This window comes from Cherax quadricarinatus, chromosome 48, assembly GCF_038502225.1.
Source record: "Cherax quadricarinatus isolate ZL_2023a chromosome 48, ASM3850222v1, whole genome shotgun sequence".
Taxonomy (NCBI): Eukaryota; Metazoa; Arthropoda; class Malacostraca; order Decapoda; family Parastacidae; genus Cherax; species Cherax quadricarinatus.
Window position 1 is genome coordinate 6,670,873 of NC_091339.1, and position 22,630 is coordinate 6,693,502.

At 40.7% G+C, this 22,630-nt stretch overlaps 1 protein-coding gene across 7 annotated transcripts in view; it reads right to left on the reverse strand.

Moving 5' to 3' along the window:
* LOC128696144 (ras-related protein Rab-30) overlaps positions 1 to 22,630 on the reverse strand; it is a 128,990-nt gene that overhangs the window by 74,815 nt on the left and 31,545 nt on the right. For 6 of the 7 annotated variants that reach the window (XM_070094834.1, XM_070094833.1, XM_070094838.1 and 3 more), the window contains exon 2: positions 9,464 to 9,570. In XM_070094834.1, the coding sequence (XP_069950935.1) occupies positions 9,464 to 9,550 (87 nt within the window). In that variant the 5' untranslated portion in view covers positions 9,551 to 9,570. Of the gene's footprint in view, positions 1 to 9,463; positions 9,571 to 13,071; positions 13,314 to 22,630 lie in introns of all 7 variants that reach the window. The other variant, XM_070094835.1, reaches the window with a different exon arrangement.

Consider the following 22,630-nt stretch of genomic DNA (forward strand, 5'->3'; position numbering starts at 1 on the left):
TTTATGTGCCTACTACATACACAGAAAAATACACGCAAATATAAACCCTCCACTCAAACTTCTCCACACCAACTTAAACAGGACACATGACCACAACACAAGACACAGATCTCTTTTTGATATACCTCGTGTCCTTATCACACTGTAAAAACTCTATGCACATAAAGGGCCCTAAAATATGGAATTCATTACCAGAAGATATTAAAGTAACCCAGTCTGAAAACCAGTTTAAGACTCTTATCAAAAGCCACTTAATCACCGTAGACTAAATGCTAAATACTCAGTACACACATACTCACCTATGTACTCCCACATCATAACTTCAACAATCACTTTGAACCTTTTATCCATTGTTGACAGGAATATAATTGAACCATTGTTTTCCACAAAAAGCATTTTAGACTATAAGAATATATCCTTTTTCTTATACAAATTTAATTCACTTATAATTAATAATCTACTGTTCAATATGAAATAATTACTGTCCTACTGTACAACTATGATAAAATCCTTAGTGTTATGTAGTCTGCAAGCCAATAATGTTAAGTTGGCCCATAATGCCAAGGCATAATAGAGGCTCTCTTTGCATTGCAACCCATTGTAAATATAAAATCTCAATGTAATGTCTGCAAAGACATAAAATAAATAAATAAAATAAAAATAAATTATTATTATTAATAGTAGTAGTAGTCGTAATACGTACATGGTGAGGGGCTCTTGATCTAGGGAATTGGATATGTGCTCCAGGTCCCTAAATTAATAATAATAATTATTATTCTAATAATACGTATGTACTACTAATAATAATAATACATAATTACGTATAATAAATAATAATATAATAATAACAATAATACTATGTACGTACTGTGTATAATTTAGTTTGACAACACCACCACCAGATACCAGTGTCACTCAAAACAATGTTTACCAACACACGTGCTTACGGAGCTACCCTTGCAGTGCAAGGAATTCTCGTGATTTCCTTACATTTCGTGCAGTTACTTCTTCAGATTTCTTTCTTTTAACCATGGGTCCTAAGAAAGCAAGTGGAAAGGACAGTGCCGAGAAGAAAAAGAGGATGATTTGCATGGAATTAAAGCAAGAAATCATTGATAAGCACAGACTAGGTATGTAGTGTAGCGAGATAAACATAAAAATTATACAGTGACCACTCTCGTGACCACATTCCTCCTCCCTCGCCGTCCACGTAATGACATACAGGAAGGCCCCGCTTTACGGCGTTTCACTTTATGGCATTCCGCTAATACGGACATTTCAAATTATGACCAAAACTCACTATACGGCTCCCCCCACCTGACTTTCTAATACGGTCACCGTGCCCCACCCTGTTTGTTTACATTCTCCATGAGCTCAGTAAGCACTAAGTCTCTCCATTTTGTCTGGAAACTCCAAAATTTCAAATGTTTTTAAAAGTTATTTCATATTTTATATATACTCTGATAATTATACTTATGTATACCTGTACCTAAATAAACTTACATACATCGAGTCATTTAAATGTCGTATATTACGTTAATATACACATTTTCATTAATCCATCCATGATATTTTTTTCAAAATTATATAATAAACACGATGCATAACATATAAATAAGATAAATACACCCCACAGTAGAATAAATAAACATAAATGTGAGATGTGAGCAGACGACTTCCACAAGTGACGCCATAATAACAATACTCACCGAGTCTCATTAAATGTCGTATATTACGGTAATATACACATTTTCATTAATCCATCCATGATATTTTTTTCAAAATTATATAATAAACACGATGCATAACATATAAATAAGATAAATACACCCCACAGTAGAATAAATAAACATAAATGTGAGATGTGAGCAGACGACTTCCACAAGTGATGCCATAATAACAATAGTCACCGAGTCTCATTAAATGTCGTATATTACGGTAATATACACATATTCATTAATCCAGCCATGATATTTTTTTCAAAATTATATAATAAACACGATACATAACATAAAAAGATGATAAATACACCCCACAATAGAATAAATAAACATAAATATAAGATGTGGGCCTAGGTAGTAGGTTGGTAGACAGCAGCCACCCAGGGAGGTACTACCGTCCTGCCAAGTGAGTGTAAAACGAAAGCCTGTAATTGTTTTACATGATGGTAGGATTGCTGGTGTCCATTTTTCTGTCTCATGAACATGCAAGATTTCAGGTATGTCTTGCTACTTCTACTTACACTTAGGTAACACTACACATACATGTACAAGCATATATATACACACCCCTCTGGGTTTTCTTCTATTTTGTTTCTAGTTCTTGTTCTTGTTTATTTCTTCTTATCTCCATGGGGAAGTGGAACAGAATTCTTCCTCCGTAAGCCATGCGTGTTGTAAGAGGCGACTAAAATGCCGGGAGCAAGGGGCTAGTAACCCCTTCTGCTGTATATATTACTAAATGTAAAAGGAGAAACTTTTGTTTTTCCTTTTGGGCCACCCCGCCTCGGTGGGATACGGCCAGTGTGTTGAAAGAAAGAAAGATAAGATGTGGGAGCCTGGTTTGTTTACATAACTCTGCGCCTGTTACCTCTCATGTACTCATTCTTTCTCTCTCTCATTTATTCGTTTTATCTCATTTACTGACCCTGACCCTACATTAAGACTACAAATATTTTAAGGTAAGTAATGAGTGAACTGTATATACATTTTATCGCTCTGGGATGCTTAAATATCATAGAATAGTATGTGTGGGTGGGGTGGCCTGGTGAGGTAGCCTGGCTATTACAATACATACCACACTTGATTTCTTACAATAAATACTACTTGTCTCACCCTAGATTAAGACTATAAATATTTTAAGGTAAGTAATGAGTGCACTATGTGTGTATTGTACTTTTTTATTGTTTTTTGATGCCTGGTTCTATTGCTAACATAATATATGTTAGTGTAAACTTGTTATCTAGTGTTTGTATGCATTTGTAAGTGGAAAAAAAGGGTGTTCCACTTTACGGCGGTTTCCGCTTTACGGCGGTAGCCTGGAACCTAACCCGCCGTATAAGTGGGGCCTTCCTGTACTTTATTCATTCTAGAGTGTATATCAGGTTTCTATGTTACTTATACTGTTTAATATGTCATATTAGATGAATTGTGACAGATAAATAAGCTGTAGAGTTGATATTAGGGTTATTTTGACATGCCTCCTGAGAGCAGGAATTCAGCTGGAACGAATTAATTGCATTTCAATTAATTTAAATGAAGAAAACTGACCCAGGATACGAACAAATCAGGATACAAACAAGTCCACGGAATGGATTAAATTCGTAAGCCGAGGTTCCACTGTACGTACTAATATCAGCTCTATGGATTATGTATTTATCTAGCACAATTCATTTTAATATGACATAACAAACAATATTAATAACATAGAAACATGATATATACTCTAGAATGATTAAAATATGGCATTAACCCTTTCAGGGTTTCGGCTGTACTAGTACGGCTTACACACCAGGGTTTTTGATGTACAAGTACGCCTAAATTCTAGCGCCCTCAAATCTAGTGAGAGAAAGCTGGTAGGCCTACATATGAAAGAATGGGTCTACGTGGTCAGTGTGCGCAGTATAAAAAAATCCTGCAGCACACAGTGCGTAATGAGAAAAACAAAACTTTGACTGTGTTTTGGGATTAACCCTTTCAGGGTCCGTCCCGTAGATCAACGGCTTTACGTTCAGGGTCCAAACCGTAGATCTACGTCATGAGCTCAGCTCACTCTGATAAACTGTGAGTGGTAAATTTGGGCCTAGATATGAGAGAATACATCTATGTGGTATGTGTGCACCACATAAAACAAATCCTGCAGCACACTGTGTATAATGAGAGAAGAAAAACAGACCATGATTTTCGATTAAAACAGCGACTTTGCAGTGTTTTTTCGTATGTTTTTTATAGTTGTATTTGTGATTTCTTGGTCTCATTTGATAGAGTGGAAGACATATTACAGAAATAGAGATAATTTTGATCGGTGTTAGCACTGGAAATGGCTTGAAATTGAGCTCAAAGTGGCGGAAATGTTAAATTTTTGCCGATGTTCAAGAGTAAACAAACGACCTCACACGTCTAATACATGCCAGCTGGTGGGTCTAATATACATTCACAAATGTGGTGATGATATTTATACAATTATTACAATATTGCATAACAGTAAATCTTCTATTTTTTGGTGTGAATAAAAATTCATTATGTGAATAAAAAATCAAAATGGAATTTATTTGTAAAGCCTCAAAACATAACTAATGAACAGAGGAAATGTTAGTTTAGTGCCAGGAATACCTACATTGTTTATTCTGGACCCTATTTTGAAATTGGAATATTTTGAACTTTGTGTTAAATTGGCCAAATTACCAATTTCCGGTCACTTTATTTTGTAGTTGAAACAGTTGACTTGGCGATTTCTTGTGCTCAATCGATAGAATAGAAGTAATACTAGTGAAATAGCTGAGAATTTGGTCGACTGGAATAATGTAATTGGCCTAAAATGGGAGTCAAAGTCGGCAAAATCGCCGATTCGTAAATATCGCTGACACATCAAAATTCACGAGAGCATAATTTCGTCAATTTTCCATCAAATTTTGTACTTTTTGTTTTATTACATTCACAAAAAGATTCTCTACCATTTCATAAGAAAAAATAACAATTTTTTTTTTTTAAATTCTTGGACACTGGGGCACCACTTCAGATTTTGGCCTTGGACCCTGAAAGGGTTAAAACAGCAACTTTGCACTGTATTTTCGTATGGAATTTATTGTTGTATTCTAGTTTTCCTGGTCTCATTTTATAGAATGGAAGACATATTACAGAAATTGAGATGATTTTGACTGGTTTTACAATAAAAAGTACCTTGAAATTGAGCTCAAAGTAGCAGAAATTTTCGATTTTTACCAAAGTTCAAAAGTAAACAAATCATGCTAAGCGTCCAATACACGTCAACTGGTGAGTCTAATATTCTTTCACAATTGCGTCGATATTATTTGTACCATTTCTACACTAATGCAGTGGTCTGCATAACAGTAAATCTTCTATTTTTTGAGAGAATAAAAATTCAAAGTGGAAAGCAAAAGAATGTAAGAGGGGCCTGGGGATGTGACTAATGAACAGAGGAAATGTTATTTTAGTGCCAGGAATGTTTTTCTTGTTTATTCTGGACCCTATTTGGAAATTGGCATCTTTTGAAATTTGTGTGAAATTGGCAAAATTGCTAAGTTCTGACCACTGTATTGGATAGTTGAAATCGGTAAATGGGTGGTTTCTTGCACTCATTTGATAGAAAAAATGGAGTTCTAGCGAAATAGTTGTGATTTTTGTCGACTAGTACACTGGAATTGGCAGAAAATAGGGCTCAAAGTGGGCAAAATTGCCAATGCGTAAACATCATCGAGAGCATAATTCCGTAAGTTTTCCATCAAATTTCATACTTTTGGTGTCATTATGATTGGGAAAAGATTCTCTATATTTTCATAATTTTTTTTTTTTTTTAAATTGAGCGACCTTGAGAACAAGTCTGGGAGAGGGCCTGGGGACCCTGAAAGGGTTAAGAACATCACGAGTGGTGGTGTGTTGTTTGTTGTTGGGTGTATAAGGGCCACTGAAAGGTAAGCCTTACATAGTGGTGGTGGTGAAGGCGGCAGCAGAGGTGGCGGTGTTAGTCAGTAGCCCTATATACCTCCAACAACAATGGAGGAGTCAGTTTTGTGCTGTCCTTTTTCTATCGATTAATCTCTTAACTTACTTGTTATACTGTTAATGCTACACTTTATCGCTGGCTGGCGCTATAGCCTTTATAAACTCCTATTGCTTTAGTATTGTATATATTGCAGAATCACTGAAAAAAGGCACATTCTCCCCTCTCTCTCAGCCCTTTACCAAAGGGCTGGCTGGCACTAGAAGCTTTCTTTGGGCCCATGGTAGCTTATTTAGCAGTTACAAGCACTAAAAAGAATGGAATAATACAAAATGTATTGTATGAATACGTGGGATCGTCCTCACTGGCTGGTAAACAGTGGCACACTGGGCCGCTCAGGCCTAGACACGAATGACTTATACAGAGTTCAGTGACGTTCACCGAGCCAATATTTTGATGCAAAAACGTTACTTATTCCGAATATTACTTATTCCAATGATGTCTTAATCTGGGGGTCCACTGTACAGGCTTCCTTTTCACACTCCCCTGGCAGGACAGTAGTACCTCCCTGAGAAGTTGCTGTCTACCATCCTACTATCTAGGATTATTATTAAACTACAGCCTCTCCTCACTTAACCCTTTGACTGTCACAACCCCAAATCCTGAGGTGTCTCTTGGTGTTGCAAAATATTTAAAAAAAAATATATATATTTTCTTATGAAATGGCAGAGAATCTTTTCCCGATGGTAATGACACCAAAAGTATGAAATTTGATGGAAAACTTAGAGAATTACGCTCTCGTAAAGTTAGTGACATAGGCGATATTTACGAATCTGTGTTTTAACCCACTTTGAGCCCTATTTTCGGCTAATTCCATTGTTCCAGTCGACCAAACTCATAGCTATTTCTTTAGAACTCCATTTGTTCTATCAATTGAGTACAAGAAACTGCCCATTTACCAATTTCAACTACCCAATAGTGGTCAGAAATTTGCAATTTGGCCAATTTCATGTGAATTAAAAAATATGCCAATTTCAAAATAGGGTCCAGAATGAACAATGCAGACATTCCTGGCTCTAAAATAACATTTTCTTTGCTCATCAGTCACATCTCCAGGCCCCTCTGATTTTACTCTTGCTTTCTACTTTGAATTTTTATTCAAACAAAAAAATAGAAGATTTACTGTTATGCAGACTACTGCAATATTGCAATAATTGAATAAATAATGTCAACCCATTCATGATTGCATATTAGAATGGCTAATTGGACATTTATTGCACAATGATGTCATTTGTTTAATCTTGAACATCGGTAAAAATCAAACATTTCCCCCAATTTGAGCTCCATTTCAAGGTCCTTTTCATAGTAAAACCAATCAAAATCACCACCATTTCTATAATATGTTTTCCATTCTATCAAATGTGACTACAAAAACGAGAATATAACCATAAAAACTATACAAAAAATACAGCGGACCCCCGCCTTACGATATTAATCCGTTCCTGAGAGCTCATCGTAAGCCGAAATTATCGTAAGGCAAATTAATTTTCCCCATAAGAAATATTTTTTTTTTATTATCACACTGGCCGATTCCCACCAAGGCAGGGTGGCCCGAAAAAGAAAAACTTTCACCATCATTCACTCCATCACTGTCTTGCCAGAAGGGTGCTTTACACTACAGTTTTTAAACTGCAACATTAACACCCCTCCTTCAGAGTGCAGGCACTGTACTTCCCATCTCCAGGACTCAAGTCCGGCCTGCCGGTTTCCCTGAACCCCTTCATAAATGTTACTTTGCTCACACTCCAACAGCACGTCAAGTATTAAAAACCATTTGTCTCCATTCACTCCTATCAAACACGCTCACGCATGCCTGCTGGAAGTCCAAGCCCCTCGCACACAAAACCTCCTTTACCCCCTCCCTCCAACCTTTCCTAGGCCGACCCCTACCCCGCCTTCCTTCCACTACAGACTGATACACTCTTGAAGTTATTCTGTTTCGCTCCATTCTCTCCACCTCAACAACCCTTCCTCAGCCCTGTGGACAACAGTTTTGGTAATCCCGCACATCCTCCTAACTTCCAAACTACGAATTCTCTGCATTATATTCACACCACACGTTGCTCTCAGACATGACATCTCCACTGCCTCCAGCCTTCTCCTCGCTGCAACATTCATCACCCATGCTTCACACCCATATAAGAGCGTTGGTAAAACTATACTCTCATACATTCCCCTCTTTGCCTCCAAGGACAAAGTTCTTTGTCTCCACAGACTCCTAAGTGCACCACTCACCCTTTTCCCCTCATCAATAATGGAAATAATGGAAATCAAATTAATCCGTGCAAGACACCCCAAAGTATGAAAAAAAAAATTTTTACCACATGAAATATTAATTTTAATACAAACAAATTGAAGAAGACATGCACAACTACTACTCTACTAAGAATAGAATACATGACATTTACCTGTATTGAAGATCTGATGATGATTGATGGGATGGGAGGAGGGGAGAGTATGGAAGTTATTGTTTAGAAGGGGAATCCCCTTCCATTAGGACTTGAGGTAGCAAGTCCTTTTCTGAGGTTACTTCCCTTCTTTTTTTAATGCCACTAGGATCAGTTTGAGTCACTGGACCTTTGTTGCACAACAAATCTGTCCATAGAGGTCTGTACCTCCCGTTCCTTTAAGATTTGCCTAAAATGGGCCACAACATTGTCATTGTAATAGTCACTAGCACGGCTTGCAATAGATGTGTTAGGGTGCTTTTCATCCATAAAGGTTTGCAGTTCAACCCACTTTGCACACATTTCCTTAATCTTTGAAGCAGGCACAATGGATTCCACAATTGGCATAGGCTTCTCAGGGTTAGCCCCAAACCCTTCAAAATCTTTCTTAATTTCCATACTAATTCTCACCCTTTTTACCACAGGGTTGGTACTAGAAGCTTTCTTGGGGCCCATGGTGACTTATTTTGCAGTTACAAGCACAAAAAACACTGGGGTAAGGTGAAATGTACCGAATGTATGCGTGGATGCGACCACACTGGCTGGCATGTAAACACTGGCGCTGAGGCCACATGTGGGAGGCGTCCCGGACGAATTGCGTGAGGCGAGGCAAAATTTTTGCGTTCAAATGTATTGTATGGCAGATTTAACGTAACGCGATGCCATCGTAAGGCAGGGGTCCACTGTACACCTCAAAGTCGGCACTTTAATCCAAAAACACAGTCGGAGTTTTTTTCTCATTATGCACTGCTTGCTGCAGGATTTTTTTTATACTGTGCACACTGACCCATTCTCTCACATGTGGGCCTACCAGCTTTCTCCCGCTTGATTTGAAGCCGCTAGAATTTTTGAGTATATACACGTCAAACACATTGGCTCGTAAGATGAATATATACGTACGACCAAAACAGTCAAAGGGTTAATGCCTAGTTCTACAGTTAGTTTAATATATGTTAGAGTAAACTTGTTATCTGGCATTTATATGCATTTATAAGTGGAAAAAATGGCAATCTGCTTTCTGGCAATGTCTATTTTCTGATGGTTGTCTGGAACCTAACCTGCCGTATAAGTGGAGGCCCTATTGCATATAGGTTATTCCAAAATACTGTACTGTAATTGTATATAATGCTTTAAAAATAAAAGACCTTAAATGTGGGTGGCATCCCACAACACATACCAGGTATTACTTAGATAAGTCTGGATTCTGAAACTTCCTTGTCTCTGCCCATATTCGACAAATATCATTATATAATTTACAGGGAAAACACCTGTCTCACCTGTGTAAATCTTCGCACAAGGCAAGTTTTCCCAACACCAGCATTACCAATTAGCACCACCTTGAACAGAAATTTGTAATCCTCCATAGTAAAGGCTGCTTCCACTCCTGAAATATGAAAATATAATCAACACAGTCACCAAAAAAAAAAAAAAAAAAAAAAAAAAAAAAAAAAAAAAAAAAAAAAGAAAAGGAAGTTGTGTAACAATTTAATTTCTTATTACTTACCTGTAAATAACTTTACAGCATCAAATAATTATTCCCTAATACAGGTCCTCCATCACATATCCGGCATCATTGGGACCTGTAGTGTGCCGGATTACTGAGTTTGCCGAATTACAGAGTGGTTAGGTTAGAATACACATAATAAAATTAACCAACTTGACTTACACAGTTCACTGAACATCGGCAAAAATCGAACATTTCCGCTACTTTGAGCTCAATTTCAAGGTACTTTTCGTCATGAAAGCAATCAAAATCATGTCTATTTCTGTAATATATCTTCCATTCTATCAAATGAGTCCAAAAAGTGAGAATACAACCATAAAAACCATAGGAAAATATACTGCAAAGAGGCGGCTAATAGCTGAGAAGTGAACTCCCTTATTTATTGTCCGTCTTTTTTATTTTTGTTGTACGTTAAGAAGCATCTTTCCATCATACATTGCCCAAGTTTCAATGAGATAGCCCAACAAACAACTGAGAAAAAAAAAATATTTACCAAAAATCATATATGGCAAGCCCAAGCCAGGTACTGGAAATAAGTCACTTTGTCCGACTTTTCTGGGTTATCCTAGGTTCTCTATACATACACTGCTATGTATGATAATCTATGTAACTGTATTTGTGTATACCTGAATAAACTTATTTACTTCTAGTCTGTCAACTGAGTACAAGAAACTGCCCATTCACTTATTTCAACTACCCAACAGAGTGGTCAGAAATTGGCAATTTGGCCGATTTCACACAAATTTCAACAGATGCCAATTTCAAAATAGGGTCCAGAATAAATAATGCAGACATTCCTGGCACTAAAATAACATTTTCTCTGTTCATTAGTCATGGCTACAGGCTCCTCTTATATTACTCTTGCTTACCATTTGGAATTTTTATTCACAAAAAAATAGAAGATTTACTGTTATGCAGACTACTGCATTATTGTAATAATTGTATAATGTCAATCCATTCTTGACTCCGTACTGGAATTTAGACTGGCAGGCGGACAGGAATTTACTCTTAAGTTTCGCTAAAGAATAGAACATTTTCGCTACCATGAGCGCAATTTCAAGGTACTTTTCGTCATGAAAGCAATCAAAATCATATCTATTTCTGTAATATATCTTTCATTCTATCAAATGAGACCGAAAAAATGAGAATATAACCATAACAACCATACAAAAATATACCGCTAAGCAGCCGCTAATGGCTGAGAAGTGAACTCCGCTATTTATGGTCTGATTTCTTTCATTTTTGGTGTACGTGAAGAAGTATCTTTCCATCATACATTGCCCAAGTTTGAATAAGATAACCCAACAAACAACTGAGAAAATAATAATAATAATAATAATAATAATAATAATAATAATAATAATAATAATAATATCTTTATTTACTACACGTACATGTACAAGTTATACAGGCCTAGCTGACATCAGTGACATACTACTGTATAGAAAGGCACTTGTTATGCTGAGTATTTCAAGAAAATTAGGTCAGTGTCCCAGGATAACACCCACACTAGTCGACTAACACCCAGGTACCCATTTACTAATGGGTAAACATAGACAACAGGTGTAAGGAAACACGCCTAATGTTTCTACCCTGGCTGGGAATCGAATATTTACCAAAAATCATATATGGCTAACCCAAGCCAGGTACTAAAAATAAGCCACGTTGACTTTTTTGGGGTTATCCTAGGTTCTCTACACATATGCTGCTGTGTGTGATAATCTATACAGAAAATAACTTTTTTGTTTCATGTTTATGGTGGAGTACGAGTGTATATCATAGTTAGCCCTGTTTTCTCTAATATAAGCCCCCAAGACAAGGACAGGAGAATGGTATTTGTTTACCATAACCTCTTCATAACTCTGTCGAACTGCTCGGTGTTATGCCAAATATTATTTATTCTGGAGTATTTAACATGTTTTATGTTATTTATATTGTTTCTTATGTCATGTTAGATCAATTGTGATAGGCAAATAAGCTGTAGTGTTGATATTAGCGTAATAATAAAGCATATTCTCCTGCTTCATGAGACTGAGCTCATGGCAACCGACAGTGGCTTCAAAGCCACCTTATCTTTAATGGATAATGTACTGTGTAGGTGCTTTACATAATGAGAAGCATTTCTTTTATTCATTGGAACCATGGCTAGGGCTAAAAGTAAGCAGGTTAAAACAATAAATGGAGAAAAAGAAATTGGAATGACTTATGCAGCAAGTAGCGCCACCAAGCAGTACCAGCAGGTTGGTGTGGCAACCCTGGAAATTTGAAATTATGTTAGCCAAAATTAGTGCCGAATAACTGAAGGAACCGAATAACTGATTGCCGGATTTGTGATGACGGACCTATACACTGTACTTGATGGAAATCCCAAAGTTTACAATCCCACCATTATTTTAGAGACTTAGTAAAATAAATTTTGTGTTTAAAGTAATACACTATCAGTTTTGCAGGTTCTCCTGGCACTGGCTAAATAGTAGGATCTGAAAAACACTGAAATCTATGGATTATTCAGCACTTTTAAAATAAAAAATTAAAATGAAAGCCCTAGTTCTACTCTTGATAAGGAAGTTTTACTTTGAACAGGGAGATCTTAAATTCCCTGGGATCAAAGGATAAAAGATAGGGGAACAGTTGTAAGGCAATTAGACTACCCACCCACCCAGGCACCCAAAACAATTATCAAGAGGAACTTTGTCGAATGTCGTGTAAGTACATACATATCGTTACAGAGGCATATTAAAAAAATTCTTTGAGGCAACATGTGCCAATTTTGCACCCAAATATCACCCCAGAATTCATCCAAGAGACTCAGAACATTTAAAAAACACTGCTGCAATGGTGTTCTTAACCCCTTTCAGTGGCCATATGTATTAGGGATGTATCAGATGTGAAAATTTAGATATCCGGGGATGTGGATGTGTGTTCGGATGTCTTACTTACTTACTTACTTGCGGATGTGGATATCTGCTTACAGAACAATACAGATGTGGATTGCGTATGTCACATCTTGACATCCTCCCGGATGTGGATTTTGCAGGAGTCATAGAACACCAGATTTTTTTTTTTTCCGTATGACAAATACTTTTGTGAGTGAGGGGCTGAACACATCGATTCCAGGCTGAGGGATTGATTACCTGAAACTCCTCTCCTTATGCCTTCCTGTTTTGTATTGGACTGATGAAGCCACTGTGTGGTGAAACATGTCTTCAATAAAGATCCCCATATGTTGCATAAGTGTCTCAATTCTTCAAGCTGTCAGTTTCCAAACCATTTATCACATGCTTATTTGTATTTAACACCATTTCAGCAATTTCACCATCACTCAAGGAATGCACAACAGGTGGAGTTATGTAAAGATGACTGATAAATAATAAAACCTACTTAGTTCAGTGGTGACGTGTACTTAGCTCTGTGAAGACCTGTTTGTGTGCTCTCTGTGAATCTGAACCAGGATGCCCTCTCTTGAGCAACTTTACCAGCAGCTGAAAGAAGAGCTTAGGATTGCTAAGCAGGAGATACGGCGATTAACGGAGGAGAACAAGAGGATCCGTAGTAATCCTCCTGTTGTGAGTCCCCAGGTTAAGAGGGGAGCTTGGTCAGTGGCCGGGCAACTTGGAACCAAGCTGAGGATCAAGAAGACTGTTGGAGAGGCAGAAACAACGAGAAACCAGAAGACCTATACCTGATTAGCAGGTATAGGTCAGCAATAGAGATAATTAGGAGGAAGGGTGGGAACCCTGTCATATGTGGTATTTTGCCAAGGAGAAGAGTTGGAAATGAATGGTTGTCCAGGGCAATTGGTGTCAACTGCTGGCTGGACAAATACTGTAAGGAAAATGCGGTAACATTCATTGACAACTGGGACCTCTTCTATGGCAGAAATGACATGTATGCCAGGGATGGGGTTCACTTATCTAGGTTTGGGGTGGGAGCACTGGCCAACACAGTGGAGGGAGCTGTTAGGTCTTTAAACTAGGAATAGTTACTGGTATGGGTTTTGGTGGGAAAACAGTGAAGTCCCAGTGTAGTAATCTGAGTACTAGGAGAACTAGTAATAGGCAAAATGAGGCAGATATTGGAAAGCCAGTGGCACTAGGTGACAAGGACAGTAATAGGTTTAGTGGAATAACAGAAAAGAGCAGGAAGGGTAAAGAGAAAGGAGGGTCCTTAAATATATATTACACAAGTAGTCATAGCGCTAGGAATAAGATGGACGAGTTGAGACTAGTTGCTAGTGCAGGTAACACTGATGTATTTGCCTTAACCGAGATGTGGTTCAATACGAAAAATCGGGACATGCCTTCTGAATGTCACTTACAGGGCTTTAAATTGTTCCAAGTAGACAGAAGTATCGGGAAGAGGGTGGGGTGGCACTGTATGTCCGAGATCACTTGAACTGTTGCATAAAAACGGGTACGTATTAAGTCTGAAGTAACACATACAGAGTCTATTTGGATAGAATTTTCAGAGGGACATGAAAAATTGATTTTAGATCCCCCAAACTTAGATAGGGACCAAGGGAGACTTCTATGGGAGGAAATTGTTAAGGCCACAAGGCATGATAACGTAGTAATTCTAGGAGACTAACTTTAGTCATATTGATTGGAATTTCTTGACTGGGAATTTAGAATCAAACGACATCTTAGTAGTAGTTCAGGATTGTTTTTTGAAGCAATTTGTGACAGAGCCTGCAAGAGAAAATAACCTGCTTGACTTGGTTTTAGCAAACAAGGAAACCCTTGTTAATAATTTAGAAATTACAGAGGAACTCGGCACAAGCGATCACAAATCAATTACCTTTAGCATTGAATGGAAGTATGATAGTAGGGATAATTCAGTACTGGTCCCAGATTTTCGCCTAGCAGATTACAATGGGCTTAGAAAACACTTATCATCTGTGGACTGGGGTAACAAAGAGAGCTATCAGTATGACAGCTTTCTGAACAAAATACGTGCTGCCCATATAAGGAAATTAGATCGAACAGAAATGACCCCAAATGAATGAATAATAGGCTTAAATATCTTTTAAGACAGAAGGAAGGAATTTATAGGTGTATCAAAAGAGGTGAGGGTCATCTTATGAATCGGTATATTGACATTAAGAGGGACGTTAAAATGGGGATAAGAAAAGCTAAACAGGACTATGAAATTAAAGTTGCTAGGGATTCGAAAACTAACCCAAAAAAATTTTTCCAGGTTCACAGAACAAAAGTTAGAGATAAGATAGGTCCCTTTAAAAATAACTCTGGGATTTCACTGACAAGGAGAATGAAATGTGCTCTATTCTAAATAATTATTTTCTCTCAGTCTTCACTTAGGAAGACACTAACAATATTCCAGTAGTAATTAATTTTTATAGTGGGCCTGATGACAATATTATTATTATAATCAAAAAGAAGCGCTAAGCCACAAGGGCTATACAGCGCTGCAGGGTAGGGAAGGAAGCAAGGGAATTGGATGGCAGAAGGGAGGGGGGATGATCAGCAGGTTACAGAAAACAGCGGGGCAGGGGATAGTACGGGGGTAGAGGGTAGCAAGAGATACAAGTAGAAAGGGCTGAAAGTATCAGAATTTGTGAAGTAAGTCAGTCGTTGTCAAAAAGTCAATGAGAGAGTCCGGATGAAAGGTGGGTCCATCAGCGAGAAGGGAAGGTAAAGAGAGAGCAGCGGGGCGAAGACGACGACAGAGGTAAATTCTGCGTGCTCGTTGATAAAGTGGGCAGTCCAACAGAATGTGGCTGACTGATAATGGAGCTTGGCAATTCTCACAGAGAGGAGCAAGACGCCTCTCCATGAGATATCCATGAGTAAGACGAGTATGGCCAATGCGAAGACGGGAGAGAGTAGTCTCCCAACCTCGACACTGGTGATAAGAAGACGGCCAGTAACCTATACTCGGTTTAATAGACTGAAGTTTGTTGCCGAGCATAGTAGACCAACGTTGTTGCCAACGGGTGTGAAGGTGGGAAGATATTACAGCAAAATAGTCCGTACATGGAATACCTCTATAAGAAACTGGTAGGTCATGTACTGCTGACCGCGCAGCAGTGTCTGCCTGTTCATTGCCCTGTACGTCAACATGACCAGGGACCCAACAAAAAACAATATCTTTATGCTTAGTAAAGATGCGGCGTAGCCAAAGTTGGATACGGAGGACTAAGGGGTGAGGTGTATCAAATTTTTGTATAGCCTGTAAAGCACTAAGGGAGTCTGAGACAACCACAAATGATGACACAGGCATAGATGCAATACGGATAAGTGCTGTAAGGATGGCATATAATTCAGCAGTAAAAATACTAGCTGAAGATAGTAAATGCCCTTGTACGACGCTGTCCGGAAACACTGCTGCGAATCCTACGCCGTCAGAAGACTTAGAGCCATCTGTGTACACAGCAATGGCATGAGAATGAGAGTGAAAGTGGTCAAGAAAAAGAGAGCGGGAAGCGACCGTAGACAGTTGGGCTTTCGAGCAAGGGAGGGAGAAAGAACAGACTCGAACAGCTGGAACTTCCCAGGGGGGTAGGGAAAAGTGAGATGCTACATGTACATAGAAAGGTGGTAGTTGAAGAGAAGACAAGAGCGAATGAAGGCGAAGAGAGAAGGGACGGAGTAAGCAGGGGCGGCGAACAAATAAAGAATGTCTACTAATATCAGTGACCATTCTATAAATGGAAGGATTGCGGAGATCATGAGAGCGTACATAGTAGCGCAGGCAATGGGCATCACGGCGATCGGATAAGGATGGAACGTTCGCTTCTGCATAGAGGCTTTCGACAGGGGAAGAGCGAAAAGCACCAAGGCATAAACGTAATCCTTGGTGATGAATGGGGTTAAGGCTAGAGAGAGTAGCAGGAGATGCCGCTGAATAGATCTGGTCACCATAATCAAGTTTCGATAAAATAAGGGTGGAATGTAGGTGAAGGAGGGTTCGACGATCAGCTCCCCACGAAAGATGAGCAAGGGTTTTAAGAAGGTTCAGCCGGCTGTGACAAGTTGCCTTCAGAGAGGTAATGTGAGGTTTCCAGGATAACCTACGATCAAAGAGGAGGCCCAGAAACTTGACTGTATCACGTTCAGGGATACGTGAGCCATAGAGGTACAAAGGATGATCAGAGATGACAGAGCGTCTAGTGAAAGTGATTTGGTGGGTTTTAGTGCTGGAAAATTTAAACCCATGTGTGGTGGCCCAATTGGAAACACGGTCGACTGCATGCTGGAGAGAAACTGTAAGGAGGTGACAGTCAGCGCCTGCACAGGCAATAGCGAAGTCATCAACATAGAGTGATGACCAAATATTTGATGGAAGACTAGAGGCCAAATCATTAATAGCAAGGAGAAAAAGTGTTGTGCTCAGAACACATCCCTGGGGGACACCTTCAGCTTGGACAAAGTCCGGGGAGAGCACATTATTAACCCGAACACGGAAATGCCTGTCAGTTAAAAAGTTCTTAAGGAAGGATGGTAGATTGCCTCGAAGGCCTAAGGAGTGGACTTGGGCTAAAATATTATACCTCCAAGTTGTGTCATATGCCTTCTCAAGGTCAAAAAATATGGCAATAACTGAGTGGTTATTCGCAAAGGCATTACGAACATACGTATCCAAGCGCAGTAAGGGGTCTATGGTAGAACGTCCCTTACGAAAGCCATATTGACGAGTGGAGAGACTGTTGTGTGTCTCTAAATACCACACTAAACGTCTATTTACTAGACGTTCCATTACTTTGCAAACTGCACTGGTAAGAGCAATGGGACGATAGTGGGAGGTTTCATGTCCCGTAGTGCCTGGTTTGCGGAAAGGGAGAACAATGGCGGATTTCCACAGCTGTGGAAGAACTCCTTGTGACCAAATAAGATTGTAAAGGCGTAATAGGACTGCAAGGGCTGACTGATGTAAATGTTGTAGCATACGAATATGAATGTCGTCGGGCCCAGCTGCCGATGATCGACAAGCTGAGAGTGTTGCCTCCAGTTCTTGAAGTGTAAAAGGCACATTATACTGTTCTTCTCTGAGAGAAGAAAAGTCCAAGGGTGCTAACTCTCTGGCAGACTTTGAGGAAAGAAATGAGGGGCATAGATGGAGTCCCTGAGAAATACGGACCAGATGATTGCCAATTTCATTGGCAACATCTAGTGGGTTTGCTATATCAACACCGGCAACTCGCAGAACAGGAGCCGGGTCAGGAGAATATTTACCACTCAGTTTTCGTACTTTTTTCCAGACTGCACTCATAGAGGAAGCAGAGGTGATGGTGGAGACATAATCTCGCCAGCAAGTGCGTTTAGCGTCACGGATGACACGGCGAGCGATCGCACGCTTCTGTTTAAAATCAAGGAGTCGCTCTGTGGTTCTATTGTACCGGTACCTGCCCCATGCAGCGCGTTTCAAACGTACTGCACGAGCACAAGCAGGAGACCACCAAGGCACGCATTTCTGAGAATGCCTGCCCGAAGTTTGGGGTATAGAATGAGAAGCTGCGGTGAAAACGGAGGACGAGAAGAGGTGTAAAAGCTCATCGATGGAGGACGAAGAAGGAACCTCTTTAAAAACAGTCAGGTGTGAGTAAAGGTTCCAATTTGCCCGATTAAATTGCCAGCGTGGGGTGCGAAGAGGTGGCGAATATGAAGGGGAAGAAAGAATGATTGGGAAATGATCACTGTCATGTAAGTCCGGGAGAACAGACCAAGTAAAGTCTAATGCGGCGGAGGAAGAGCAAACTGAGAGATCGATGCAAGAGAGAGTATGAGTCCGAGGATCAAAATGGGTGTGAGTACCTGTATTTAAAACATGGAGGGGGTGGGTGGCAAGAAAAGCCTCTAACTGAATTCCACGGGAATCACAGTGAGACCCTCCCCAGAGGAAATGGTGGGCATTAAAATCACCAAGTAACAGAATCGGTGGCGGTAATGACGAAACAAGGAAGGCAAAATCCGGAATAGATAATGCCCGAGAAGGAGAGAGATATAAAGAACAGAGCGTATACCACCTATGTAAGTGGATACGGGCTGCTGTGTAATGCAGCGAAGTATGAATAAATAGTTGATGGTACGGAATATCAGTGCGGAGAAGAAGGGCACTTTCATTAAAGGTCCCATCAGGAAAAGGATCTGAAGAATACAACAAATTATAGCCTGAGATGTGAGAAATAACAGCAGAGTGTAATTTTGGTTCCTGTAAGCAAACACCAACAGGGGCAAACTGGGAGAGTAACATCTGAAGCTCACCCCGATTACCCCTGAGGCCGCGTATATTCCACTGTAAAAAGGCCATGATTGGCAATGATAAAGATACTTGAAATCCGCAGGTAAGGGTTCCTACGGACTAGAAGAGTTAGAAAAGTCCACATGCGGAGGCAGTGGAAAATGTTCAAGCAGCGAAGGAACGGTGCGCTGTGAAGAAAGGAGTTGCGCAGATGGAGCAGAGGAGAGAGAAAGAGCGGAAGGTGGATCAGTGTCCATTGATGGTTTGGTCTCTGCAATATATTCAGAGATTGCTTCAAGTGTTTCGGAATTCAGAGATGTCGTATGGGAGACAATATTGGGAATGGTAGGGGGAGGATGAGTAAAGATTGGAACTGTATTGGACTGTACCAAGGTAGGGGGGGGCGAAAGGGTGGAGGGAACTGGAGAAGCGTGGCAGGGGACAGAAGAGACAGGAACCTGGGAGGTGGCAGAAGAGGAAGAAACTTGGGAGGGAACAGGGGAGGAAGGTACATTACGAGGAGGAGGGTGAACCTCTGCACTTGTAACCGAGCCAGTGAGAGGGGAAGAACTAGGGACAGAGACAGGGAGGGTAAAATGAGGAGGTGGAAGATGGGTAGGAGGTGTTACCGGACCTTTTTTTGACTTTTGAGAAGTAGAGGGACGATTGGGAAGAGGTGTCGTACGAGGTCTCGTCGATACTGAGGCTTGTAAGAGAGAACTCGAAGAAGCGAGATTAGACTGAGGCGTTGAAGTAGGGACGTCTGAGCCGAGGACAGCAAAAGGATTAGATACAGGAGTGATTATGGGAGAGGTAACCACAGAGGTGGGTGTAGAAGATGGGATACCAGAAGTGGGGGGACGTTTTGAAACACGGGAATAAGAAACACGTGGGAGTCTCCCTTGGAGGCGGAGATGAGAAACTGCCATGGCATAAGGGAGACCTTCTGTCTCTTTGAGGTAACGGATTTCCCGCTCGTTTAAATAGACCTGACAACGGCGAGAGTACGAAGGGTGAGCCTCATGACAGTTAAGGCAAGAGGGAGATCGATTGCAAGACGTATTAGAATGGTCATCGGCACCACAGACTGGGCATTCGGCGATAGATCTGCAATATTTCGCTGGATGGCCAAATCGCCAGCAATTTCTACACTGTTGTGGTGTAGGGATCACCTTTCGAACTTGTAACCGATGTCCTGCTATATAAACGGAGGATGGGAGTTCTCGGCTGTCAAAAGTTAAACGAGCCACATTGCTAGGGTATCGTCTCCGCCCACGGGCAGGAAGAACGTAAGTGTCTACCTTGAGGATTGGGAGATCTTGGAGTTCCAGCTGTTCGAGAATGTCGGTGCCACATGTCTGGAAATTTTGTTGAACTATGGTATGGGGCAGAATAACGGTACCACTACAAGAATTGAGGGAATGATGTTTTTCAAGGGTGACAGGAACAGTATCTATATGGGAAAGACGAGAGAGCTCACGAGCCTGGGTAGCATTCTGTACGGTAATGATGCGCGTACCGCTCTTAAGAGCATGAAAAGAAATATCTTTACCAACATGGCGTAGGAGTGCCTTGCCAATACTATGGTCAGAAAGATAGGCAGTAGAGGAAGTTGGTCGTAAAGTGAAGAATTTAGTCCACTGTTCAGTCTGAAACTGAGCGTGGAAAGGTAGTGAAGGACGTGTCAATCGTTTCTGAGAAGAACGAGAAGGTGAAGGTGGAGAAGTATCATCAGCAGGTAATTGTCGTTGACGTTTAGGCGTGGGACCAGAGTTGGTCCGACGTGGAACGGGTCGGCGATTTGAAAATTGCCGCACCGTAGAGGGAGAGGCCGGAAGCATAGTCAGAGGAGAGCGAAGGTCTGATAAATCGAAGGAGTCAGTCGAGGCCTCAGTACCTGAAGCGGGTGAGGAAACAGCACCGGCAATAGGTACAGAGGCATGAGGAATGTCTGAAGAGTGGTCCAAAGACGAGGCGGGGTCAGAACGGGGTGCGGTATCAAGAAGGGGCCCGGGGGTACTAGGTTCATGGACTAGGGCTGCCATGGTTAGGTTACTTCTTTCTTTTTGTTTTTAAGAAAAAAAAAGAAAGAAGAAAAGAAAATAAAAACAAAAAAAAGAAAAAAAAAGGGGGGACCGGGGAGGGATAGTTCCTAGGAGGAATGAAAGGGCCAGAAATCTCCCTCCGCGCCCAAGAGGACTCGACACCGCTAGTAGCGCAGATGCAGCATGGAACCCGTGCCATACCCTACCCTTCATGCCAGTAAACCAGCAATCTGGGATAGCAACCTCACATCTGCCGAGCTACCTCGGTGGACAAAAGAGAGGGCGGCCGGATATCCGCCACAAAGCATACCTCCTTCAGCTACCACCCCCGGAATCCGAAAGGTGGCTTCCAGAGATACACCCGTCGCCCAAAAGACACCCAAAGCTACTCCGGGATACCGGAGAGGGATCGGGACATCCCTAGGCAATCCAGATTCCACGGCAAACTACGCCACCGCCAAGAAACCTCAACGGAATGGGATGGACCCCGGTGTCCTTTCCCCTACCTAGGAACTAGCGCGCCTGTGGGAGAAATCACGAAGGCTAAAAAGAGGAAGGGCAAAAGGGAGGGGTGAGGAGGAGGAGGAGGAATGGAAAAAGGGGAGGATGGGGAGGATGGGATAGGGGAGGGGAGAATGGGGGGTAATTAGGTTCGGTCTGAGGAAGAAGACCGACAGGGCTAATTCCTCAGACCAAGAGCCTCTTCACCACGCCAAGGAGCCCCCCTTGAAGAGGCTGATGATGATAAATTATGCAATATCACAGTCACTAGTGAAATGGTTATCAAACAGATAGACCGATTAAAGCAAAATAAATCCCCGGGCCCTGATGAACTGTTTTCAAGGGTTCTTAAAGAGTGTAAAGTGGAACTCTGTGAACCTTTAACTAATATTTTTAATTTATCTCTTCAAACAGGTGAAGTGCCTGATATGTGGAAGATGGCTAATGTAATTCCTGTTTTTAAAGCAGGGGACAAGTCATTACCGTCAAATTACTGCCCAATAAGCCTAACCTCAATTGTAGGCAAATTATTAGAGTCAATTATAGCTGATAATATAAGAAGCCATCTCGATAGTCATAATTTGATTAATGATACTCAACATGGTTTCACCAGGGGCCGTTCCTGCCTAACTAATTTATTAACCATCTTCAGCGAAGCTTTTGAGTCCGTTGATCAGGATAAAGAATTCGATATTGTTTATTTAGATTTTAGTAAGGCTTTTCATAGAGTACCACATCAGAGACTGTTGAAGAAAGTGGCTGCTCATGGCATTGGGGGAAAATGCTGTCATGGATCGAGTCATGGCTCACTAATAGGAAGCAGAGAGTGTGCATAAATGGGGTTAAATCTGAGTGGGGATCTGTAACAAGTGGCATTCCGCAGGGATCAGTTTTAGGCCCATTGTTTATAATATATATAAACGACCTTGACGAGGGAATTACTAGTGACATAAGCAAATTTGCTGATGACACGAAGATAGGTAGGATAATCGATTCAGACGTTGATGTCTTACAACTTCAGAAGGATTTAGACAAACTCAATTTGTGGTCAGAAAAGTGGCAGATGCAGTTCAATGTAGTTAAATGTAAAGTTCTAAAGCTGGGAAATGTCCATAACCCTAGCACCTACCAGCTTAACCCTTTCAGGGTCCATCCCGTAGATCTACGGCTTTACGGTGAGTATCCAAACCGTAGAT